Source organism: Bolinopsis microptera, chromosome 6 (genome assembly GCF_026151205.1).
Source record: "Bolinopsis microptera isolate Bmic1 chromosome 6, MBARI_Bmic_1.0, whole genome shotgun sequence".
Taxonomy (NCBI): Eukaryota; Metazoa; Ctenophora; class Tentaculata; order Lobata; family Bolinopsidae; genus Bolinopsis; species Bolinopsis microptera.
Genome location: NC_087077.1, coordinates 6,425,105 through 6,452,498, shown reverse-complemented (window position 1 = coordinate 6,452,498; position 27,394 = coordinate 6,425,105). Strand labels below are relative to the sequence as shown.

At 40.2% G+C, this 27,394-nt stretch overlaps 2 protein-coding genes across 10 annotated transcripts in view; one reads left to right on the top strand and one right to left on the bottom strand.

Annotated features, from left to right (window-relative positions):
• The window catches only part of LOC134816726 (arginine and glutamate-rich protein 1-A-like), a 1,122,901-nt gene that overhangs the window by 881,984 nt on the left and 213,523 nt on the right, over positions 1-27,394 (top strand). The window lies entirely within an intron of this gene.
• The window catches only part of LOC134816722 (neuronal-specific septin-3-like), an 89,136-nt gene that overhangs the window by 5,835 nt on the left and 55,907 nt on the right, over positions 1-27,394 (bottom strand). For 2 of the 9 annotated variants that reach the window (XM_063825702.1, XM_063825701.1), the window contains exons 2-9: positions 24,783-24,843; positions 14,966-15,002; positions 14,353-14,508; positions 13,254-13,433; positions 4,880-5,008; positions 4,375-4,456; positions 3,703-3,861; positions 2,957-3,047 (exon numbers count right to left, since the gene is read on the bottom strand). In XM_063825702.1, coding sequence (XP_063681772.1) covers positions 2,957-3,047; positions 3,703-3,861; positions 4,375-4,456; positions 4,880-5,008; positions 13,254-13,433; positions 14,353-14,508; positions 14,966-15,002; positions 24,783-24,797 — 849 coding nt within the window. In that variant the 5' untranslated portion in view covers positions 24,798-24,843. Of the gene's footprint in view, positions 1-2,956; positions 3,048-3,702; positions 3,862-4,374; positions 4,457-4,792; positions 4,818-4,879; positions 5,009-13,253; positions 13,434-14,352; positions 14,509-14,965; positions 15,003-15,576; positions 15,751-17,663; positions 18,199-24,782; positions 24,844-27,394 lie in introns of those variants that run through there. The other 7 variants (XM_063825699.1, XM_063825700.1, XM_063825696.1 and 4 more) reach the window with 7 other exon arrangements.

Sequence of the window (27,394 nt, the reverse complement as noted above, 5' to 3'; positions counted from 1 at the left end):
AGTAACTGTGTGTATATTAGTAACTGTGTGTATATTAGTAAATGTGTGTATATTAGTAACTGTGTGTATATTAGTAACTGTGTGTAAATTAGTAACTGTTTGTATATTATTAACTGTGTGTCAGATAATAAATAACATAATATCCAGACCTCGAACATGCTTGCTATTTTAGGGATCCCAAGCAGAGTAGGTACTACATTCTACAGTAAAGCACTAAATAAGATACAGTAGATTGAGATTGTGGTGGGGAATTGTAACTGTGTATAATTGTTCACACATTACTTCAGCACTAAAGAAGGTCGGGAAATTGTGACACTGATTTAATTTACACATTAGCTATGTCAAATTGAGGTCTAGAATCTGGTAAATGCTGATGACGTAACACATGAACTGGTCTGCATTAAATTCTACATTTTTACCGGTTAAATAAGTCGGAATTTATTTGTATGCGGAATGTTGGCACTTAGAACAAAGAAAATTCCATTCTCAGTGCATCAGTTTTTTAACCACGAATAACTGATGAAATTATTCCGTACAAAAAGTTGGGTATCAAAACGTTTGGCTCTAATTGCTGTTTAGGGGGGGGGGGGGCGGGGGGGGGGGCCAATGGGTATTTTTTTGTGAAACTTGATTTCGAGATAGCAACAAACTAGGACCGGTGACTTTTGAGGGGGTCCCGGACACCAACTGCCAAGTTTCTCAGACGTAATGATATAAGCTACATCTAAAAGTAGTACATTTAAAACATTATTAGTTAATTGCACGATATAATACTCTGCAGTATTACTCAGTGTAACCCATCACTCAGTGACCAGTGTAACCCATCACTCGGTGTAACCCATCACTTAGTGTAACCCATCACTTAGTGTAACCCATCACTTAGTGTAACCCATCACTTAGTGTAACCCATCACTTAGTGTAACCCATCACTTAGTGTAACCCATCACTCAGTGTAACCCATCACTCAGTGTAACCATCACTTAGTGTAACCCATCACTCAGTGTAACCCATCACTTAGTGTAACCACTCACTTAGTGTAACCCATCACTTAGTGTAACCCATCACTCAGTGTAACCCATCACTTCCTCCCCACAGAGTGATCAAGTAAGGTCTAAAGACATATTTAGCTGCAATTTAGCTGCTGTTTCCAGGCAATTGTAATCCTGCTCTTAATTAGACGCTAATAATCTTGCTGCAAAGTAGTGCACACTGCATAGTGGGCTCTGTATGCAGCCTCAACCTGTGAAACACACAGCAACACAATCTTATTATATTATAAATATTTGTATATTATAAAGCGAGACGATATATCGTCTCGCTTTATAATAATACTAGTGGTACCCGTGCCTTCGGCCGGGACTTTACTGTCACAGTTGCAATGTAAAAGTATACAACCGCATTATATATTTGATATCACGCATAATGCTGTCTTATGAAAGTATGAAATCTCCCTACAGTTGAAACAAAGCGGCCGCAAGAGTGAGCTCTAAGCTTATAGTATTACGTGGGGCTAAACTAATTACGGTACATGTTATCCTCCGCGTTCTCTCTCCCATCCATTTATGTCACATTTCTGGAACAAAATCATCAATTAAACCACTTACCAACGGCCGATTTTTATAAAATTTGCTTATGGGCTTCGTCAGAGTTTTGTCAGCACTATACCGAAAAAACCAGTCCCGTAACTATTACCGTTTTTTTTTGTATAACCGTTCGGAAATTACACACAGACAGACAGACACACAGACACACACACATTCTGGTGTTATTAAGTTGACTAGAAAGCCCGTGGTCACAGGGAGGGAGGTTGCAGTTTTATTGCATCAAAAATATCCATCACAACCGAAGACACAGCCGATTAAAATTTATCACGCACTGAATGAGTGAACACAACGTAATTACCACAAAATGACGTTAAAACAATCATTGCACGTGCATGTGCGCGTTTCAACACCATTACCATGGTTACTTTGCAACTTATAATGTTTACCTTATTTGCACGTGGGCGGTCGTGCAAACAGACATAATTCTTTGAATTATAATTTATAGAAGTAAGATCTATATAGATTGTAGGAATACACAACTTTAACCGTGAGATATATAGTTGAAACTTTTTTAGCTGGGTCAAATGCCGTTTTATCAGTATGAAGAAATAAAAATTGGCCAAAGAGTAAGAACTTTAACTTGTATAATTTTGTAATCGTGTTACTGCTAAACAAATATTCACCATTTTCCACTTTGGTTTAATAAACGTTTAAAATAAGCTATCAATAATTTAAATAATTTCAATGATATAGGCCCTGTGTATATTACACATGTGAGTATAGCTGAGTGTGCAGGTATCACCAGTATTACACATGTGAGTTTATCTCCTACACACTAAAGCGCGCACTGTGAGCAGTGTGTGCAGATATAGTCCTGTGTATCTAGTGTGTGTCATGTCACTCAACACCCTGCTCCGATATTCACAACCCACCAATAGTATTTTCAGATCCCTGTCACGTGACGCTAACTTACTAACGACGTTCTAGTACTAACACCACGTGACCTAATATGGGCACCACGTGACCTAATGACACGTATTGTTAAGTGGACAGGTTTTGACAAGTCAGAGAGCTATAAAAGTTCCAGTAAGCTACAAAGTGCTAAATACAGCCATACTTATGCAGGCTGTAAGCTAGCACTTAATGTTCAGCGCCATGTTGCTTACATAGCCAAATAAGGATATGTTTGGTACATATTACTCATGTGGAGTAAGTATTCAGTATTTCTGAACAGTGTTGATGACAGCAAATCAAGACCCGACTTGGAGTTATTACATATCATGAAAAACCAGGAAATTTAAAATTCGCACAAATTTTTAAGCATTGCATTGCTACGTGGTAGGTTATAATTAATTAATTTACACTTATTTAAGAAACCATTATGTATAATTAAGAGTATATCCATGCTTTACCTTGAAGGCGTCTCTCTCCTCAATAGTCATTGTGTCAGCCTTAGCAATAACAGGGATTATATTCACTACGTCATGTAGCTTCTTCATACAGCTGAAATAATGTTGTTCCCATTCGTTAATAACATTTATGTGACATAATATATTTGTTTAAAGGGTAAATATTAGTCCCCCCCGCTCGGATGCCAAACAAGATGTTTTAGTAAATTAAGGGGGCAGGGGGGGGGGGCCGGGGTCTTTATGAAATTTCTCTCAAAATTGATTTTATAGTTGTTTCTAATAGAGGGGAGTTTTTATTCGATTTTGAAAATCTTGGACCTGAAAAAATCGTCAAAAAACGAGGTCCAAGATTTTCAAAATCGAATAAAAAATTTTTTAAAGGCCTATCTCGAAATTCTAAAAAGAGTAAAAGTTTCTAAATGGTCCTTAGAACATATCCTGAAAGTTTCAAGGTGATTGCTCAAAAAATGTAGGAGGAGATAGATTTTTAGACTCGATTTTCAGGGCGCGCGATTGAAAATCGCTCGCGCAATACAATTACACATGAGCGCTGACCTTTGACCGGCAATAATTTCGGCTAGGAACAAAATTTTTCCATGGGACCAAAAATATCTGGTAGATATCACTCCCCTCTATCAGAAACAACTATAAAATCAATTTCGAGAGAAATTTCATAAAGACTTCCCCCTGCCCCCTTAAGGTATGTGCGTGGTGTTATCACGTGTCAGGAGTAAGAGCCTTCTAAATACCTGATATCTAGAGCCTTGAGCCCGTGACCAGTAGGAGCTATGAAGTAAAGACAGCAGTGAATCCTGCTGTCAGGAATCTGTTTCCTCCTCACCACGCTCCTCTCTTCCGTCAGGAACTTATCAAACTGCTTGTTTATCTGGTCGTATATTGGCAACCAGCTGAAATAAAGTCACATTAGTGACTACTGTCACATTAGTAAAGTCACATTAGTGACTACTGTCACATTAGTAAAGTCACATTAGTGACTACTGTCTCATTAGTGATTACTGACTTTAGTCACATTAGTAAAGTAACATTAGTGACTACTGTCACATTAGTAAAGTCATATTAGTGACTACTGTCACATTAGTAAAGTCACATTAGTGACTACTGACTTTAGTCACATTAGTAAAGTCACATTAGTGACTTTAGTCACATTAGTGACTACTGACTTTAGTCACATTAGTAAAGTCACATTAGTGACTATGAAGTTCATTAAAAACAATGTGGAAATGCCCTTAGAGAACCTAATAACGAGATTAATTAATAACAAAATAACAAAATAACAGAATAACAAAATAACAAAATAACAAAATAACAAAATAAAAAAATAACAAAATAACAAAATTAAAAAAAAAACAAAATAACAAAATAACAAAATAACAAAATAACTTAATAACTAAATAACTTACCAATTCTCGTTGTTGACTTGGTCTCCGAATCCAGGAGTATCAGTGATTGATAACCGTAATCTAACGTTCTTCTCTTCTATCACTGGAGACGAGCAGTTTGTTAAGAGAGGAAATGTGTAAAGTGTTACATCAGTGTCAATATTATGTATACCGCAGATTAGATAGGAACGTTAACATTTGGTTAATTATTACTGTTAATCCTCCAGCTTGTAAAAATCTTGCCAAAAAATGGATTAATTTTTACCATAAGTAACAGTGTTAATCTCCACTTACCATGAGTAACAGTGTTAATCTTCACTTACCATGAGTAACAGTGTTAATCTCCACTTACCATGAGTAACAGTGTTAATCTCCACCTACCATGAGTAACAGTGTTAATCTCCACTTACCATGGGTAACAGTGTTAATCTCCACTTACCATGAGTAACAGTGTTAATCTCCACCTACCATGAGTAACAGTGTTAATCTCCACCTACCATGAGTAACAGTGTTAATCTCCACTTACCATGGGTAACAGTGTTAATCTCGACAGTTTTGGGTATCTTCTGGGGAGGCTCGTTAGTACAACTAGTCCTGCTCACTTTGGACTTGAAGAGAGTGTTCACTAGCGTGCTCTTGCCCAGGCCAGACTCACCTAAGATAATGTTGAGTGTTATTTCACTACCAAAATATTCAGCAGCGTACATTATCAGGACGTGGAATGAACATTATTTCTAGTGATTTTACAAAATACTTCTCCTTTTTTTAAACATCAATCAGTCAATTTTACTGACAAACTAGGACTTAATTACATAGTACTTCTTTGATAATTAATTTCCAATCAATTTATAACATTATACGTAGTAAGTTCTAGCTATAATTACCCTGGTCCACAGCAAAAGGGGAACACGTGTAGATCCCATTAATTAACACGTGTATTAATTTCGTACGTGATATTATGATATTAATTCAAGCTGCTAACAGCGTTCTACATGAAGTGATATTATTTCCTACATTTAGTCAATCGAAAATATTAAAAAGGGATAAGAATAACCATCATTAACACTCTACCACTATTAACCATCTTTAACACTCCACCATTAGGTCAGATCACAGACAAACTGACTATATAATTACTTAAATGGTCATTTAGAAATATTAGGTGTGATAATGATGCTCTGGTACATTCCACACAGCACAGGTTTGAGAAATCAGGACATTTAATTTTGCAAGGTTCCATAAAACATTTTGAGGAGCTGAGGTCGCTTATCTAGTCCACTCCTTATATGGGCATCACGGGGAGCTGAGGTTGCTTATCTAGTCCACTCCTTATATGGGCATCACGGGGAGCTGAGGTTGCTTATCTAGTCCACTCCTTATATGGGCATCACGGGGAGCTGAGGTTGCTGATCTAGTCCACTCCTTATATGGGCATCACGGGGAGCTGAGGTTGCTGATCTAGTCCACTCCTTATATGGGCATCACGGGGCGGTATGTACTGACTTCAGAAGCTCATAATGATCAGGGTAGCATGAAAAGTGTATTTACATGTAATGAACAAGAGTAGTTTCCAGAAAAATTTTCGGTCCGAGTAATTCTCGATACGAACCTCTGATGACAGAGCTAAAACTTGACCACTAGACATAAATTTGACCACTTATAAAGATGAGGAGCTGACTTAAGAAACCAAAATTTACCTTCCTAACATTAAATCGTTGATTTTATATCATTTTCCTTTTTTCCAAAACATTCCAGTACATTGTGCAGAAAGTTGGAGATTACAAATTTTGGAAGCATGTAGGGATTTACACCTGATAACGACCGTATATACTAAAAATACTCTCGCACAATTGTAACTGCAGTTTTACAGAACTCTAAATGCTTAATGAACACTCTTGCAGGTACCACCCGTATTCACACTCAGACCTGAGTTTAGTCATTTTTCGATACGAGATTGGGGACGGGTTCTATAAACAAACAAACAAACATATGGGCATCACGGGGAGCTGAGGTTGCTGATCTAGTACACTCCTTATATGGTCATCACGGGGAGCTGAGGTTGCTTATCTAGTCCACTCCTTATATGGGCATCACGAGGAGCTGAGGTTGCTTATCTAGTCCACTCCTTATATGGGCATCACGGGGAGCTGAGGTTGCTTATCTAGTCCACTCCTTATATGGGCATCACGGGGCGGTTCTAATCTTAAGATATTAATTCAGAAGGTGCAGGTTAAACGTGTAAAGGACCACTCATTAGTCATAAGGGGGTATGGGGGGGGGGGGGTCCAACTACAAAAAATACGAATACGAATTTCAAATTTTAGGGGTGCGTTCGTATTTTTTCGTATTTTTTCGTATTTTTTACCAACATTTTTTTACTCTAGAAATAACGAAATATCCCAGAGAAATGAATCTATAAATCCATTCGTATAGTATTCTCCGTTGTATCTTTGTATATTACACTGTATGACATCAGAGAAAATAAATAAGACGCAGCAAAACTGGTGAACAAATGAAAATACAATACTACGATTACCTACTAATTAATAATTGGAGTTTAACTGCTTGTCAATCTCACGTAAGCGTAAACGTTAAAATCACTGGGATATTATCATAATTCAGATATTATTCGATGTATTAATTGTGATTTATAAAGGTCTTTGAATGCTACATCACAGAATATTATTGCCAAATACGCATTACGCATACTTTTAAAGTCTGGTAAGTTGGGTTCTTAAAACTTCTTAAAACGAAATTTAATCAGCTTCGGCTGAACCCATTATATATCGGATACGTGATCCGAGCACTCAGTCAGTGATCTCTGCACTCAATCAGTGATCTCGTCACCCAATCTGATCAAGAGTAAGGCGTTAGCGTGTATTAATGAGGTTCATTAGGCTTTACCAAACATACTGAGGAGATGACGACCTGATCATGATTGATTGGATACCGATAATGACTTTGCTAGACAGGAAAACACCAAAGCCTTCGTAAAAGTAAAGTCCTAGGATTCCACGAGAACTGATGGCGCAGCAGATCGTGACCTTTTCAGGAAAATCAGAAATCACGGTCTAAAAGTTGGTGTTTCTTTGTGATCCGATAGGCCCGGTAAGAAAGATCTCGCTTTAGGATTCGTTGAAGGGATGTTCTGCTGAGGTCTAAGGCAGGAGCTCGTTTTCGGGTGCCAATTTTAGATGTATCCATCACGTCACAAACAACCATGGTGATGTTTTCTTCGGTCCTCGCAGTTCGTCTTTTGTGATGCATATCAAAGCAGCTTTTCCGGCAAGGGGATGGTCGGTTGAATTTCATTTGAAATTGTCGTTTAAGCTGAGGGCAGAACTCCCCATTCTCTTTGTTCAGGTAGACAAACAATCGTTGTTCCGCAGTATAGGGAGGATAGTGAACCATTTTCGATGATTCAATGGATAGTTCATTCCTTTTTATCGATTGTAAGGAACGAACCTGTGACTAGCAGGGCTAACAAGCCCTGCAACCAATCAAGCTGTGCATGTGAGCCAAACAGGCCATTAACCAAGTGCAGAGATCACTGACTGAGTGCTCGGATCACGTATCCGATGAATTTTGAAATGGTCATAACTCAGCCAAATTTTAAACAATGAACTTGAAACTTTGGGATAGGTTTTAAATTATCAAGCCAAATGTGTGCAAAAAATTTGGAGTTCTTAGCTTAAAGCGTTCTCATTTTATGAAGACAATAGTGAAAAAGAGGGAGTGTCACGCCACGCCCACTGTAATTGGGCGTGGCTTACAAAACTTTCAGGAAATCTAAGTTTGACCCATATCTATAATCTCTGAAATTTTAGTGCAATTTGAAGACGAATTACGTGAGTTATTAAAAGGTTGCGTGTGGGTAGTCACTTTTGGGCCACCCTGTATTATAATATGTATATAGACTATATATGGCACATTCATATTAATAGTCTATCAGATCTTTCTTTAGATAAACTTATTACACAAAGTAGTCATGGTTATAGTAACAGCTTAAATTCCTTAGGATTAAAAATAGAGAAAAACTTCAAATTCTCTTAGTGATCTTCAAAACTTCTTTTGATAGGTAAATCTTACCATCTACATCAGACTTCACCCAAACATGATAGTTCTGATGGGTAGAACAAAAGGAGTTAGTGGGTACATGGCAGACAGACGACCTGTCACCCTTGCTGAATATATGCGATGTTGACATGAAAAGAGCCTGCCCGCGGAACTTGACAGCTTGCTTGAATTTTTTCTTGTCGAACCAGCCCTTGTCACCAACAAATACACGTTTACAGTCTTTTCCAAGCGATTCACAAGGCCGAGAAAATGACACCCTGTCGAAACTGTAGTCTTTGATTCTCCTTTGGCGTGTATGACCTGCCATTGATGACCGACCGTGGTTCATGAACTTCTCAGCAGCAGTATCAACATGGTACCAACGGCCGTCGGTTGTGAGAACTCCAGTTGACTGGTAATAAATCTCCATTTCATCATCATCATCATTGGGAGCCTCAAGCTCAGCCTCTTCCCTGTCATCATCATAAACTAGAGTGTAACAGTCAGGTTCAGTAGGTATATCGAGTTCGCACCCGGACAGCTTTGTGTGAGCACGAATCATATCCTTCCCCATGTCGATGCCTTCCCTGAGTGCTTTCCTAAGTTTCTTGAGGCTGGTGGCTCTGCCCTTGTACACCCGTGTTTGGTTGGGATTGGGAATCAGTGTCTTCCCCCGAGTGTGTGCAACGTCATGCGCTGCCTTTCGCATCAAGCTCAAGGCACCGATTTTTCCTTGCTGCCCCGTGCATAACCGAAGCACTCGATAGGTTCGTCTGGCGTCCTTTGTGGAGGAGGAGGACTGATGAGGAGGAGAAGGAGGAGGACAATGAGGACTGAGGAGGATGAGGAGGAGGATGAGGAAGAGGAGGACTGAGGAGGAGGATGACTGAAGAGGAAGAGGACTGGTGAGGAGGAGGAGGAGGAGGAGGAGGAGGAGGAGGAGGAGGAAGAGGACGGCTGAGGAGGACTGTGGAGGACTGAGGAGGAGGAGGACTGGTGAGGAGGAGGAGGAGGAGGATGAGGAGGACTGAGGAGGAGGAGGAGGAGGACTGAGGAGGACTGAGGAGAAGGACTGAGGACGAGGAGGAGAAGGAGGAGGAGGACTGAGGAGGAGGAGGACTGGTGAGGAGGAAGAGGAGGAGGAGGATGAGGACTGAGGAGGACTGAAGAAGACTGAGGAAGACTGAGGAGGAATGAGGAGGACTGAGGAGGACTGAGGACGAGAAGGAGGACTAAGGACTGAGGAGGACTGAGGAGGAGGACGAGAGCGACGAGGAGGAGGAGGACGACTATGAGGAGGACTGAGGAGGAGGACTGATAAGAAGGAGAAGGAGGATGAGGACTGAGGAGGAGGAGGAGGAGGAGGAGGAAGACTGGGTTGAGGACTGATAGGGGGAGAACTGGGGGAGGACTGAGGAAGAGGAGGACTGAGGATGAGGAGGAGGAGGAATAGGACTGAGGAGGAGGAGGAGGACTTAGGAGTAGGAGGAGGAGAAGGACTGAGGAGTAGGAGGAGGAGGAGGACCGAAGAGGAGGAGGAGGAGGAGACTGAGGAGGATGACTGAGGAGTAGGAGGAGGAGGAGGACTGACAAGTAGGAGGAGGATTGAGGAGGAGGAGGACTCCAGAAGAGGAGGACTGAGGAGGAGGACAAGGAGGACGAGGACAAAGGACGAGGACGAGGAGGACGAGGACAACTATGAGGAGGATGACTGAGGATGACTGATGAGGAGGAGTAGGAAGAGGAGAAGGATGAGGACAATGAGGCCGACGAGGACTGAGGAGAAGAAGGAGGACTGGGGAGGACTGAAGAGGAGGAGGAGGACTGAGGAGGCCGAGGATGAAGAGGACTGAGGAGGAGAAGGAGGAGGAGAAGGACTCAGGAGGACTATGAGGAGGACTGAGGACGAGGACTGAGGAGGAGGAGGAGGACTGATGAGGAGGAGAAGGAAGAGGAGAAGGAGGAGGACAATGAAGACGAGGACTGAGGAGGAGAAGGAGGAGGACTGGGGGAGGACTGAGGAGGAGGATTAAGAGGACTGAGGAGGAGAATGAGGAGGAGGAGGACTCAGCGGGGGGGGGGGGGGATCGGGTACTGAGGAGGAGGATGAAGAGGACTGAGGAGGAGAAGGAGGAGGAGGAGGACTGAGGAGGACTATGAGGAGGACTGAGGACGAGGACTGGTGAGGAGGATGAGGACTGAGGAGAAGGACTGGGGGAGGACTGAGGAGGAGGATTGGGGGAGGACTGAGGAGGAGGATTAAGAGGATTAAGAGGACTGAGGAGGAGAAGGAGGAGGAGGAGGACTCAGCGGGGGGGGGGGATCGGGTACTGAGGAGGAGGATGAAGAGGACTGAGGAGGAGAAGGAGGAGGAGGAGGACTGAGGAGGACTATGAGGAGGACTGAGGACGAGGACTGGTGAGGAGGATGAGGACTGAGGAGAAGGACTGAGGGGGAGGAGGAGGAGGAGGAGGACTTCAGAGGAGGAGGAGGAGGACTCAGGAGGAGGACTGATGAGAAGGAGGAGTAAGAGGACTGGGGGGAGGACTCAGGAAGAGGAGGAGGAGGACTCAGGAGGAGGATGAGGAGGACTCAGGAGGAGAAGGAGGAGGAGGAGGAGGAGGAAGAGGAGGAGGAGAACTGGGGGGAGGAGGAGGAGGAGAACTGAGGAGGAGGAGGAGGAGGAGGAGGAGGAGGAGGAGGAGGAGGAGGAGGAGGAGGAGGAGGAGGAGGAGGAGGAGGAGGAGGAGGAGGAGGAGAGAAGCATCTAAATGTTATTTCCATAATATTTTTTGTCTGTTTTTGTCCGCCCTACTTTTTGTCCGTTTTGAAAATATAGGGTACCGAACGGACAAAAACGGACACAAAACATGATCCCCCAGCCAAGCATGTGTCACGATACAAATGAACTTGACTATACATTTAAGGTGCAGTCACGTATTAGTGATATTATGGTATGTTTAAAGACCGGACCACAAAATATAACCCGGTACCTAGTGTTGTACTAATACATAATAACAAGTAGCAGGGATAAAATCAATGAGCAGAAACAATCGATCTCACAAGAGGCCAAAGCACTCGGGTCTAGGAGTACATGACAACTCCAACCCTCTTATTAAAGATCTATAACAAGTTTATAGCTGTTCAATGATTATACATTATTCAGTTAAATGGACCAATTTCCAAATAAACATAAAATGGATCACAATATATTCCAAATTTTAATAAAAAAACGATAAAAAGGAAGCGAATTTCAAAATTTTGTGTGGGTTCATCGTTTTTGTTGTTGCACCCCCCCCCCCCCCCCCCCCCCCCCCCCCCCCCCCCCCCCCCCAGGTTTTATGTATGATACATGATGGTTTACATATTATTTTAATGTTTCTTCACTGCTTAGTTGAGCTTAGATCTGATTAATTACGAAGATGTGTGATCTTCTATTTATCAAAATGACGATTTGTAAAAAATACGAAAAAATACGAAAAAATACGAATACGAATTTGAAATTTTAGGGGTGCGTTCGTATTTTTTGTAGTTGGACCCCCCCGGGGTATCCCCACTCATTAGGGGGTATCCGTACTCAATCAATATTGCATAATAAATAATCAAGCATATTATATTAATTAATTGAAGTACAGAACAATTCCTTACGTTAATATCTACCCAATTACTGGCCAAACCCCACTGCTTCGACAGTAACTAATCAGAGCACTGATCACGTGGAGTTACCACGTGACACGTGGTGTTACCACGTGACTTGTGGAGTTACCACGTGACATGTGGAGTTACCACGTGACATGTGGAGTTACCACATGACATGTAAGCAGACTGGAGAGAGAAGCGAGTTAAAACGATTTCCGTGTACAGTAATGATGTGCATTAATGAGATACTTGAAGTGCTCTTCTTACGACGCAACATTACTTGATAGCTTTGAACATGGATTGTAAATACTACGAGTGAGTGGTATTACTAACCAGTAAGTAAGTAGTAGACCCTGCTGTACAGTGTACAGTAATACTAGTGTAATACTAGAAGTGTGTACTGTGGAGAGTGTAACATGCAGTGAGTCACACTCTTCATGAGGTAATTACTACTATACAGGGTGGCCCATTATCTCACTATTTAGTGACATGGCAATACACATTACACACTAACAGAGTGCTGCCAGAGTGCTACCAGCAGTTATCTACAGCCTACCTGACCCTAATTTACCTCACTCAGTAGTGACCTAACCAAAATAAGGTCATTCAAAACGTATAGAACAAGGAGACAGGTATATTAGATTATTAGGTACATGTAACAAGGAGAGACAGCTAATATTAGGTAACCTTGCTGGACGCTGGTATTTGCTGTGGTACCACATAACTTATAGTCATACAAACAGATATCTACACAAGTCCGCCTTCCAATCTAACTCCCCCGGCCCTGGTTCCCCCTGGTTACCGTACCCCTGGTTACCCACTACTTACACATGGACCATGGTTACCCACTAGTCACTACTTACCCCTGGTTACCCACTACTTACCCACAACTTACCCCTGGTTACCCACGACTTAGTACTTACCCACTACTTACTCACTACTTCCCCCTGGTTACCCACTTCTTACCCACTACTCCCTCCGGTTACCCACTACTTACCCACTACTTCCCCCGGTTACCCAATACTTAGTACTTACCCACTACTTACTCACTACTTCCCCCCGGTTACCCACTACTTACTCACTACTTCCCCCTGGTTACCCACTCCTTACCCCCGGTTACCCACTACTTACCCACTACTTACCCCCGGTTACCCACTTCTTACCCCCGGTTACCCACTTCTTACCCCCGGTTACCCACTACTTACCCACTACCATGAGGTTGAACTCAAATCCCTTCTTGAGGAACTTCTTCCTCTGCTGCTCTAGGACAGTGTCGAAGCCCACGTAGCCGTCCAGTGTGGTCTGCATCTCCCCCCATCTCGTAGTGGTGGTATGCAGCAAGTCTATTAACAGATCTTTAAACTCTTGTAGGTTCAATACACCTGCTGATATTGTAGAGGTTAGCAAACTAGCTACATTATTATAATATAAACTACATGTATTAATATTATTATAATATAAACTACATGTAATATTATCATAATATAAACTACATGTAATATTATTATAATATAAACTGCATGTAATATTATTATAATATAAACTACATGTAATATTATCATAATATAAACTACATGTAATATTATTATAATATAAACTACATGTAATATTATTATAATATAAACTACATGTATTAATATTATTATAATATAAACTACATGTAATATTATTATGATATAAACTGCATGTAATATCATTATAATATAAACTACATGTATTAATATTATTATAATATAAACTACATGTAATATTATTATGATATAAACTACATGTAATATTATTATAATATAAACTACATGTAATATTATTATAATATAAACTACATGTAATATTATTATTATATAAACTACATGTAATATTACTATAATATAAACTGCATGTAATATTATTATAATATAAACTACATGTAATATTACTATAATATAAACTACATGTAATATTATTATTATATAAACTACATGTAATATTATTATAATATAAACTACATGTAATATTATTATAATATAAACTACATGTAATATTATTATAATATAAACTACATGTAATATTATTATAATATATAAAACTACATGTAATATTATTATAATATAAACTACATGTGATATTATTATAATATAAACTACTTGTAATATTATTATAATATAAACTGCATGTAATATTATTATTTCCCAGATTTGTTAGGACTTAAGTAATTGTTATTAAAACCAATCTATCCTGAAAATGTCACTAATATCATATATCATAATAAAATCATATGTTGTTTGTTGATAAGAGTGTGTGTTTGTTGGCACATAAATAACATACTTGCAGCGCCTACAGCCTCAGCCTTCTGCACAAGAGTCCTGACCTCGCTAACAGTGAGCACGTCCCCCAGTACCTGCTGTACTATGTACTGGACCTGTCCTGCGTCTACCACCCCTCTGTCCTCCACATCTCCTACTTTAAACGCGTTCTCCAGTGCTGTGGGACGGAATTGTTAATTAATTGTTAGTTAATTGTTATTATATTTAATTTTATAAATATTAATCCATTATTTATGTTTGAGAAACCCTTCATTTATCTGTGCTTCTTCATTCTGGTTGCGTGTTCTTAGTACCAATATCTAACAGAGAAGCCTTGACAGGGAGGGAGGGTCAGTAGGAGTAGTACTTAATCAGAATAGTACTCGTATATAACTAACACTTTGCAATTCATTTAAGCGACCTGACTTGTTTTTATTATGATCTAATACTGATTTTACTCTATCTGTCAACAATAATTCTCAAGTGGCCCAAACTACCATCTACCATCTGAGTTACAATACTAATACTACTAGTAATCTAATTATAATATGGAATTTATCAGATGTTTTAATTAATCAGACACAGTCAACCCTAAACATGGGGGCGGGGGTGGGGGCGCGGGGGTGTAGAGTTACCTGTTAGCTGGGATTCTGTAAGGAGCTGCGTCGCTGCCTGAAATATTATGAATTTTAATATGTATAATATATAATATTGGTAAACGACCCAATAGCCTCTATAATATATTCCAATGAACGACCCTTCAATAGCCTATATAAATTCCAATAAACGACCCTTCAATAGCCTATACATATTCCAATAAACGACCCTTCAATAGCCTAGATACATATTCGAATAAACGACCCTTCAATAGCCTATTGAATTGCAAAGACAGAACACTAGTCTGCATTACACTGGAAAAGTTTCTAGTTAGTCTGATTTTTAGTGAAATTAGGCGGAGACTGGTGGGTTTGGAGATATATCAACTAAATATGAGACTTGTAGAATGTAGACGAGTGTGTTTTACACAGTAGGCGACGTTAGAGTGGTCCTTAGTACCGGTGATTGTAATATGAGCCGCTATTTGGGCTTTATTGCAAGTGTCGCCCCCGGAAATACCACAAAGATGATCTGGCGATATCCCAAAAGTAGGAATATGACGTCGTGTCTGGCGTTATACCTGCTGCGTGGGAAATTATTAGGCGTCATGCAAATGCGGAGCAGTAAACTGAACCACTAGCTCAATCACCTTGTCACTGGAATCCTTTGCCTTCAACTTAGCTCTCCTCTGTTTCTTAGGAGGTGCTTCTGCGCTGAGCTTAGTTTCTACCGTAGCCTTAGGAGCCGTTCCCTCGACGGTATCTAGTCCACTCTTTTTAATAGGGTCCTCCTCCAACACTGGGGCTACTGTCTCCGCCATCGGCTGTGCAGTAGTTTCTGTTACTGACCTTTTAGGACGGGGCGGCTTTACTACCACAGGTGGCACAGGTGGCACCACAGGTGGCACAGGGGGGTACCCTCCCTCAGGCATGGCAAACAGCAAAAAGAAGAGCAAGCAGAAGAAGTGTTATTAATATTAATGAGTCTAAAAGAGAAAGAGAGAAAAGAGAGGACTAGACAGATAAAGACTGTAAAGGAAGTTGTTTTGCAGCAGAGCTGTTATAGAAGGTAATTCCAGCGTGTAACATTACCCCTACCCTAGTTAAACATCCCGCATATTATTAGATCTAATTAAAAATGCGCATATCTTATTACAGGGTCACTTATGTGTGAATATGTGAGCGCGTGTTTGCATAAATTAGGGACTGAATTTTTAGGAATTCTATCATCTGGCAAGGTGAATGCTTTCGAGGCAGCAGACAGAAAATATGCAACATTCTACGACTTAAGATATGCAAGCAACAAAATATACTGACGAAACTGAGGACTGAACCTAACGGAGGGCGAATAAAAAACAGTAATATATATATTAGTAGTAGTAGTAGCCAGTAACACGACTTGTTGAAATGTTATCTGAGAAGAAGTGAGCCACAACACCAGCTCACATATAAAACTAAACTACAACTACTACAACTAGTACTACTAACTTTTCTCCGGACAATATATGTACAAGCTAAATAAATATAAACTAATAAACAAGAGGGAGTAAGTAATGTACTGGTGGGAAGTTTCTCACCATGTGTCGGGTATCATACCATAACAATCCTGAACAAACTTGCTAACTACAGATCTGAGAGTAAAGAAATTGGAGAGCAGAGAGAGGCGTAGCCTACTTACACACGTCAAACCTCATTATACGTGACTAGAAAAGAAGCCCGGTTTTTTGGTAGTTGACACGCAGTGTGCGTGCGTTGACAGGGAAAATTGGAGGATAAATTTAGAAAATTATAGTCGCTAGCTAACTAAAACTTAGCGGAGCACATTTAGAGGACTTAGAGAACGAGTGTGAGATATATATATATATATATATAGAGAGAGAAGGCGAGAGAGAGAGAGAGAGAGAGAGAGAGAGAGAGAGAGAGAGAGAGAGTGAGAGAGAGAGAGAGAGAGAGAGAGAGAGAGTGAGAGAGAGAGAGAGAGAGAGAGAGAGAGAGAGAGAGAGAGAGAGAGAGAGAGAGAGAGAGAGAGGGAGAGAGAGAGAGAGAGAGAGAGAGAGAGAGAGAGAGAGAGAGAGAGAGAGAGAGAGAGAGAGGGAGAGAGAGAGCGAGAGAGAGAGAGAGAGAGAGAGAGAGAGAGAGAGAGAGAGAGAGAGAGAGAGAGAGAGGGAGAGAGAGAGAGAGGGAGAGAGAGAGAGAGGGAGAGAGAGAGAGAGAGAGAGAGAGAGAGAGAGAGAGAGAGAGAGAGAGAGAGAGAGAGAGAGAGAGAGAGAGAGAGAGAGGGAGGTCAATACAACTACAACGGTGTGTAACCTACAATACTCCGCGTGCCAGGTTTCAACAATAATTCGATGTGGGAACTTGTCCGTATTCCTATCGTACCAACCAACCAACTGCGTGTAAATACTAAATATGTAATATGACAAATATTTGAGAGATACCCGGCAACTTGTCTACTACATTATTACAGAGCATACTAATTCAGGTAAACGTAACAAACAGCTGTTACACAAATAACAAACGCGTGAAATAAGATGCTACCATCTCTAAACACGTGAAATAAGACGCTACCTTCTTTAAACACGTGAAATAAGACGCTACCTTCTCTAAACACGTGAAATAAGACGCTACCTTCTCAGTTCTCATCTTTCTATTTAAACAAGGCTATCTAGCACTTACACCCGCCTTATAAAAAGCGGCTTCTCAAAGAAGTTAAAACCAGACATGAAATCATACTTACTACTGTTGGGTACTCCAGCTTTTTCGCGCTATTCATTGCTTGTTGCTCCGTTTTCAAACACAAGAAATTGGTTTTAAAACCCGTTTCCATAGCGTCATTGAGTTCCTTATCATGCGATAACATTGTCAGCTCTGCAGACAACCTGTGTGGACTGTTTCTCCTTTTCGGTAAAGTTCCGTTTCTGTGATCCAAATGTTCGTTGCTACTGAGACTACTAATATCAACAGGTTCCATATACTTGACACAGGGAGATTCAGTAGCCCAGTGAGGAGCTGACTTGGGTTTGTGTCTGCCAGGTCCGGGAGGGAGGCCCGGAGGTCTGTCCGGACACGAGGTGGGAGCTGGGTCTATAAAGCTGGTGGCGCTGGTAGACTCGCGGAAGGAGGGAGGTTTAGATTTGGGTTTGCGGCGTAGAGACCACGTGCGGAGGAAGTTAGGGTTGGAACCGCGCAGCGAGTTGTCCACATCATGCTGTGTTGTTATCCGGTCTGAGAACCGCCTCACTATTTTCTGCATTCTCCTTTACCGCTAAATATTCCAAATGAATACCAACTTAAATTTGACGACTGTTGAATAAATAGATTAACGTAAACAGCTCCTATAATTTTATTTATTATTGAAATTGTTTGAACTGAACTAATTTTATTTTAATCAAGTCACAGTCATTACAAATGCGTCAAATCTAGGCAAAACGCCAGAACTGGAAATACGAAGAAAAGCGGAGCGCAAACTATAACCAGAAACTTAGCGCTAACTAGCTACGAATGAGCACGAAGCTAAGAAGGGCTCTTAATGTTAAAACTTATAACGAGTAACGACTCCTGAAATCTGTCTCGCAATTTTACAGGGTCTTGTCATAACCTTGTAAATGGAATAATTGAAGTAAAGATGTTAAAATCTTACCCTTAAAAATTGTGAAGTTTGAGTAATATTTGAAATTGTTGAGGAAGTACGACTGTTGAGAGGATATTGCAGATAAATAATTTAAAGAGTGCGGTAGTTAATTTTGGAAACAAACAACGGTCGTCTACAACCCTACAAGACAGGGAGAATAACAACGCAAACTAGTTATAAAACTAAAAGTCGGATTCGGAAAATAACAACGCAAACTAGTTATGAAACTAAAAGTCGGATTGGGAAGCCTTCAACCCTACAAGACAGGGAAAATAACAACGCAAACTAGTTATGAAACTAAAAGTCGGATTGGGATAGCCGGGACGAAACAGGCTCCACAACTCGAGTTAACTCAAATGAGAGGTGGTAATGACATCACGCTCTAATATTCAGTTTCTAGTTTCAGGTAGGTGGTCCGGGTCCGGAAATTGGCAAGGTTTTAACAAATATATAATAATAAGAGGACAGTATGTGTGTGTAGGAACAAGTGGAACACTTTAAACAAGCTGTAGTGTAGGAAGAAGTAGGGAAGGTTAAACAGCTGGTGGAGCGTGCCCGAGATACACAGGTTAAACAGCTGGAGCGTGCCCGAGATACACCCTTCAGTCTTTAAAACTCAGGGTTAATCATTACGTAACGCGAGGGAGGCCATACAACATAGTCGGATAGAGAGAGAACCCTTAAAAACAAACAATTTAAAATCAGGAGACAAGTTAGGGTGGTAGTAGGGAGGAAGGAGTAGCCCAATAGCACCATATCATTAGAACCAGCTGTGGAGAGATACTACACTACTACAGTATTACTATTAGACAGGCGAGTAACGGGGGTAGCCTAGCAACAGATGGGAAACGGGGGTAACCTAGCAACAGATGGGTAACGGGGGTAACCTAGCAACAGATGGGTAACGGGGGTAACCTAGCAACAGATGGGTAACGGGGGTAACCTAGCAACAGATGGGCAACGGGGGTAACCTAGCAACAGATGGGTGACGGGGGTAACCTAGCGTCTAGCGACAGATTGGTAAGGGGGGTAACCTAGCAACAGATGGGTAACGGGGGTAACCTAACAACAGATGGGTAACGGGGATAGCCTGGCAACAGATGGGTAACGGGGTTAACCTAGCAACATATGGGTAACGGGGGTAGCCTAGCAACAGGCGGGTAACGTGGGTAACCTTGCAAACTTATCTTTCAAAACCGGGAAACGGCATTTTTTGTTGTCGATTTACCGGGAAATTTGTGAGAAATTGAAAAAACTCGGGATCCGCTTGAGAAAATTCGGGATCCACTCGAGCAGCCTGGTGGGAAATTTTGGCTAGGACTACCGGGAAGCAAAATATTTTTGAAAGGTGAGCCAAACACACTCCAAAACACGTCCAAATACCGCGCTCTCTCGCACTCTTATCAGCAGGTCTAATTAAACATACCCGCAATGTTAAACACTGACGGCCGACGGGGACCAGGTATGTAATATCAGGCACTCTATATAGAATATATAACACTATATATTATCCACAGATAAGGTTGGAGTGGGAGGTTGTGTATTATCCCCAGTTCGTGGCTGGAAGATGATGGAAAGGTTAGGAATCTGTAGTCAGTAAGAGGGGGTGAAATTCACGGGTTAGCTTACTGTAATTCAGTCTAGAATTATAAGACAAATTTGTGGAACGCACATGATCAGTATAAGATAATCCAGAGAGAGAGAGAGAGCCTAGATAATGGGTAATTGTGGAGTGAAATGTGAGCTGGCAATGTGGGGTAACAAGGTAACTTGTAGGGAATATACTGTTAAACAAACTCTAATAGTCTAGACAATGTAGTGACATTTGCACTAGAGTGTAAGATATAGAGAGCTTATCTTGATGTCACGCAGGGAGCTAGATTTAACTTTTAACTTATATGTTAAAAGACGGTGAGGAAGCTTTTAATTACACAATAAATGTTCAACAAAACATGCCTCCGTGAAATTGTAGCTCACACGTGTCTTCATTAACTCGGTGTAGTCTGAGCTATGTAATAGTAACATTCTTTTGACAAATTACATTCTAAGATTCTCTAAATTCCTCTCAAGCCTTTAAATATAGAACCGAAAGTTATGAAAATATCCAATATTGGGTACAGAGGTCAGAAAGTCACGCACAAAGAGCTCAATAGAAGTAACTAAGTTCTATTGCACTAATAGCAGCATGTAGACACATTTAAAAATCATTGAATCCGGACAATTAATCAAAGACAGAGCACCATCAGCGATAGGAATAATGAAATTTGTATCAAATCTAAGAATTGAGATGAAAGGTATAATACGTGAGAATGGGTAATTAAATAAGAGCGAGATAAAACACAAGAACCAGGCCATGTTACCATGCCATGGTTACTGTGTTACACAAGAACCATGTTACCATGGTTACTGTCGCCATCCAAGCTCAAACATATGAAGTGTCTAACGGAAACATGCTGTACCCCACTCAAACGGTGAAAGATCTAGGAGTGACAGTTTCCGCTGATTTGTCCTGGACCCCACACGACAACAGGATAGCTGAACGCGCAGGAAAAGTTGCTTCTTGGGTGCTAAGTGCGTTCAAAACGAGAGACAGAGCCACCATGATGACTCTGTACAAGTCTCTCGTTAGAAGTCTCTGGAGTATTGCTGTCCTCTGTGGAATTGCTCTAAGAACAAGGACATCCAACAGCTAGAAGGGATTCAGCGTACGTTTACATCGAAAATAGATGGCACCCAGCACCTTAACTACTGGCAGAGATTAAAGGCCCTAGATCTGATGTCATTGCAAAGAAGAAGAGAACGGTATTTAATCATCAACATGTGGAAAGTTCTGCATTGCAAGTGCCCTAATGATATTGGTATCCAGTTCTCGGTGACTCTCAGACATGGTCAAAAAGCAGTTGTGCCCAGTATAGCTAAGTCCAGCAGTCAACGTAATCAAGCACTACATGACAACTCATTTGCAGTCACTGGACCTCGATTATGGAATGTAATCTCAACACATATGCACACCATCGAGGATCCTATGCAATTCAAAGTAGCTTTAACGAACTTTGTGAAGTCATTTCCGGACGAGCCTCCAGCTCCAGGATACAGCCGTCGGAATGGAAACTCCTTGCTTGATTGGAGTGGTGATAAAACAGTTTCTACACTGTCCGGAGGGTCGACTTTTTCGATGGCCCGATAGAGGATTCTATGAAGCCCTACAAAGTAACAAAGTAAGTGTTACACATGGCCAAGTCAGGGTTATTAGATATTAGGCCCGATTAACCGCGGCTGTTTCCTTTACTGAACCAACTAACGTCTAACACTATCTCGTACAAACAACTCAATCTTTTAAGAATAATTTCAGAATAAAGGAGATGCTTTCATTGAATGGTATCACAGCAACTCTTTTGGTAATCACTGCTGAAGAATGTATCTATCAAACCAGGTGCAACTTTTGCAGCTTCCTTCGATAACTAAATTGAGAATATTTTATATTTTATTCACGATTTAAACAGTATTTGTTAAAACTACAGGCCCGCCTTATTGAATTCTTTCTGGCTCAATAATAGAATCATGATGTCATGTCAAGAGCTGAACAGCAGTTGTCACCCAAAATTAGTGAAACAAACAGATTAAGCAATGCTGGAAAATTTACAATTAACGTTATTATAAACGCTATTGTAGGAGAAGATTTACTATAACGTTATAAAATGATAGCTGGAGAATATTTACTCTTAACGTTAGAAAAGTTATTGCACCTCAAGAGGTTTATCAAGGAACACTTCAAGAAGGTATTTGATAAGGTGTCATCAGCAGCTATGAGATCATAAGTAGCGATACGAGACTGAACTGTGTGAGTGTTGTCACACTACTCCTAGAAAACTTCCCAAAATAAAGATTATAAAATGAAAAGCTCTGAACATGCATGAAAGGGTGGAACTCTACAAATGTACCAGAAGATTCTAGTTGGCACATCTGACATCTCTCACGATTGTAAAGCAACGGCAGAACGGTAAACCAGTAAACACTAACATACCAACGTTAAAGCTAGTATGTAAATAACAAAGGGGGGGGGGGGGGAGGGGGGGGAGAGAAGGAAATAATGAGCAAACCTCGGAGGTTTCTGAGATATTATAATCCTGATGCATTGTGTAAACATGGTGACTTGGTGTGACTGCAAATGTGTCTGTTAGGTGATAATTTAACCAGGAAGCAGATGTTTAGTTCCCAGCATGTTTCAGAAGGAGGGGTACTGAGAGGTGTCACCCCCCCCCCCTCTGAAGTGTCACCCCCCCCCCCCCCTCTGAAGTGTCACCCCACCACCCCCCCCCCCCCCCCCCCCCCCCCCCCTCTGAAGTGTCACCACCCCCCCCCCCCTCTGAAGTGGTCACCCCCCCCCCCTCTGAAGTCTGAAGTGTCACCCCCCCCTCTGAAGTGTCACACCCCCCTCTGAAGTGCCCCCCCCCCCCCCCCCCCCCCCCCCCCCCCCCCCCCCCCCCCCCCCCCCCCTCTGAAGTAGGTATCCTCTCAGAATGGTAAGGATTTAAAGAATGTCTACATATTTTTACTTTGGGTTGGAATTAGATAAGATGGCAGCAGTGGTCGTATTACACGATAACAAGCATTATATACATAGTAGGAGGGAGTGGTAATAGGTCCTGTAGCGAGGACTACATTATACCATATACGGGCACTTAACCAGATTAATAAGCTGAGAGTATCTCCTTATATGGGCACCACGTGACATTAGTTAGAACTAATCATCACGTGATTATTAGAAACCCATCTTTAGTTGTACATAGATTATATGATAATCAGTGGGCAATTAGTGTACAGCTGTAATGAGTATGTTCGTTAGGGGCGAGCTATTGTGGAGCTATTAGATCATTATACAATATTACGTGTATTCTACAAGTTTATACAAATGGCGGGTTCTGCTAACACTACTACTAGTATAACACTAGTAAATCCTACTACTAGAAGTACCTAGCAGCCCTAGTTATATAGAGTTGTATAATACAACATTAGGAGGTTAAATTCAACAAGATATAGTTTGACAGTGTAAAAAAAACGTTTCAAAGCAAACTCGCATTACTTAATCCTTTTTAATAACGATTTAACACAAACTAAATAATGTCAACAAGAGGCAACCAAATTCAAAATATTACAAATTCCCAAAATATTTTGATGAATTATAAGGCGACAGTAAAAAGTGGTAATTTAATATGTTTGGTATTTTCACGTACGATAAAGATAAAGCAGCAGTAATTAGTGATCAGTCTCTAATTAGCCTGGAGGTCACCTTGGTAACCACGCTCTAGATTTCAACGCATTCTTTTACTCTCAAATTACAAGTTTTACACAGTTACAGGTGGAGACGTACTCAAATCACTAATTGTAACTAATTAGAAGATGCAAACACTTAATCTATTTCACAACAATTTTTAAAGTTCCAAATACTATCTCCACACAAGTTTAAAGAAAATGGCACAAATAAGACAGCAGCTTATGTGATGCACTAAAATTGCAGCTTCATTTAATTCAATTAGGTTTGCAGCTCAATTCTTGACAACAGGAAGAACTAATTGCTGTTACTTCTAAAAGTAACCTGCCAAAAGATGAGTAACATTACATACTATCGATAATGCAATGGTAAGACAAACGGCAAGATGATGTTAACTATATATAGTCAATTTTGAGGTTTTTTAACTTTTGAAAATGATGCAAATCATCAGTTATAGCTATAACTGATGATTTGCATCATTTTCAAAAGTTAAAAAACCTCAAAATTGAGAGATTTGGTGCAAAACCTTGGTTTTTGTCTGGCATCAATTAAAAGGTCTATGAACAATGAAGAAGGTTAAATGTGGGCTTTAGTGTTTACAAGAGGATCATGCAAGTAAGGAGATTTAATTCTGTTGTGGGTGGGGGGGTATCCCTCTGTTCATGGGTGTTTTCAATAAACCGTCTCTTAAAAGCAGCAGTTTGTAAAAAAACGCGGTAAATCAGGATTTTTGTAATATGTATGTTACACCCAAATATGTATGTTACACCCTATTTGGGGAAAGGAAATGGCTACAGTAAATCAGGGTTTTACTGTAATAAGTTATAAGGGGGTACAGAACCCCCCCCCCCCCCCTCCTGTAGTAGTGTTGATAAATTAAACCTTGGAAAGATGAAAATGTGAGAGAACCCCCAACCCTCCCCCACACCGGTGTGAGGATGATGTTAACTTACCTTGTTGGAATCCATTATGTCTGGGACAGCTTCAGGTATCAACAGCTGGTTGTTAGTTGCTATAGGGAGTTGTACATATTATACCTTGTTTCTCAGTACTAGTAGTCAGAGAAATTGAAACTGTCATAAAATAATTTTAGCAATAACATTGGAACAGAATATACTAGACACTAGTACAGCTACAGTGTCGCAACAGTTTACTATCAGCATCACAAGACTATCACAGTAATGCAACGGTTTTAGTCCCGAAAACTCTGAATCTTTAAGAACATCCCCAGGTGATTATTACAGAGTGTGAATACAGGGTAAAAGTAACACTTGCCCATCTGCATCTGTTCAGCACTGTCACAAGTCACAACACTGTTACAGCACTATCACAAATTTTTAAATATAAAACTCTGGATTCTGAACATGCTGGAAATTGGATTAGTAAAATCATCTCTTACTAGTAATAGAAACTACATCACAATTTGATTGTAAGACCTATTGTGTAGATAACCGATTTGTAGATACCATAACATTGTTTTATAGCTCTATTACTGTCACTAGACTATGAACCAACCACAAATCAGGCTACAATATCTGGTTCTGGTTCAAGTTTTAAAACTGTTTAGATAAATTTCAAAAATTTGATTGCCATTCACAACCAATAGCACATGATCAGAACAGCCAAATTAAACAAATAAATGGCTGTTCCTACCACATTTTTAAATGAGAGGTTCAAAAGGGATAAATTTAAACTTTCCCGCAGCCTAAAATTTGCTCTCCTAAACACCCCATTTTGAATCTCAATTGTGCACTGAAGTAACCTGTAAGCTTACTAAACTCCAAACATCTGAAACCACAACGGGTAGAAAAATAGAAAAAAAGATAAAATAAACATTTTATGTCACAGCAGACAAGACATAATATTCCAACAAACAAATCATCTGTATAACAATATTACAGAACTATTATATCACACCAGACAAGACATAAAAGAAGCTTCTTTATTAATCACAAGACAATAAATAAAAAAACGTTGTATCACAAATTGTAAAACTTTATTAATAATTTTAATAAAATAGACCAAAAATGACCTAATTTAAGTTAATAAGGTCTTCTTCTTTGCTAAATAAGGATGAAAGCACAGATACAAATTGTGCTTACTTTTATTCTCCAAATAATTGTCTCTATCAATTCTACTCAAATCACCTCATCCGACACTTCCCAATGATTATGATCACAATATATTCCTTTTTAATACAATCCTTTTTTAAATATTCTAGATTTATCATTATAAAATCATTTACACTATAAGAGTTCTTAACATCCACTGGTAGAGCATTCTAATAAGGTATAACTCTCCCACAAAGAAAAGCTTTATATAATTACGAAGATTCCTTAATTTGGAGCTTTTAATATTGCACTTTATCTTTGAAACAATATTCATTATTCATACCTGATCTACTAATATTGAAAATATCTTAAGTTTCATATTCTACTAAACCACTGAATATTTAAAAGGTTTCTATAAGATCTCCACGGATTTTTCTATAAGCTAATGTAGTTAAATTCAGAATTTCTAACCTGCTGCTGTATGGCAGTGTGCCAATACCCTCGATTAACTGGGTGAACCAGCGTTGGACAGCTTCCTACTCAAGGATGATTCGCCAACTACCATGAGCAGCAGATGGATTCCACAACTGTACAGTGTACACAGTATTCAAGATGTGTACAGTGCAGTTGCAGTGGTTATATACAAAGATGTAAATAACCACTGCTTTAAACAAACCACGAAATAAAACCACTTAAACAATGAGCTGAAATTTTGAAAGCTCCTGCTAATGAAACATTTCGCTCAAGCACCGAAAACAAACTACTCTCTGCTGCGTTTCACGAGCAGATCATGCTGAGCCTTCCTTGGTATGCCAACATCTCCAATCTTCTCACAAAAGAAGATTTGAAAAGCAAATTTAATAACTTCACCCACTCATAATCTTCGAAATCAGACATGACTTCGAACCAGAAAAAATATCTACTAACGATCAAGATCCCTGATGCTCGAAAAAGCTAATAATAAGGTTTCGTATTAGCTGCCAAAACCTGTACATCGAGAGGGGCCGATACGAAACCCCCCTTGTACCAATAGAAAATCGATGGTACATTTACTGATTTTTCAGCAAAAGCTTTAACCTATTGAGGACAAAAATCATGTCTCAATTGACTGTTCACTCTACTCAAAATTTCACTCTAAAAAAATTTAACTTCCATCCCAAAAACATCATTGACCTAACCGGTTTGCTCTCCAAAAAACTCTAGACCCTACCAAAGTTACTGACACAGCAAGAGCAATCCATGCAATTTTCTTTCATTGTATAGCCTACTGTAAGAGCCCAGATTTCCACTCAAATGGTAGCAATTTTCAAATGCTTTCGGACCACAAAATCAATTTTAATCTCTCCAGTTCATCAAAGAGAAAGGTTCAGGATGTTGGCTTACTAATAATAATAATAATAATTTAAACTTATAGATTATAGTGGCACAACAACTTAAAATGCACAGGTGTGCCACGAAAACAAGTCAGGATACAAGAAAACCTGAAAAGCAATCCACATTTAGGTTCCAAACCA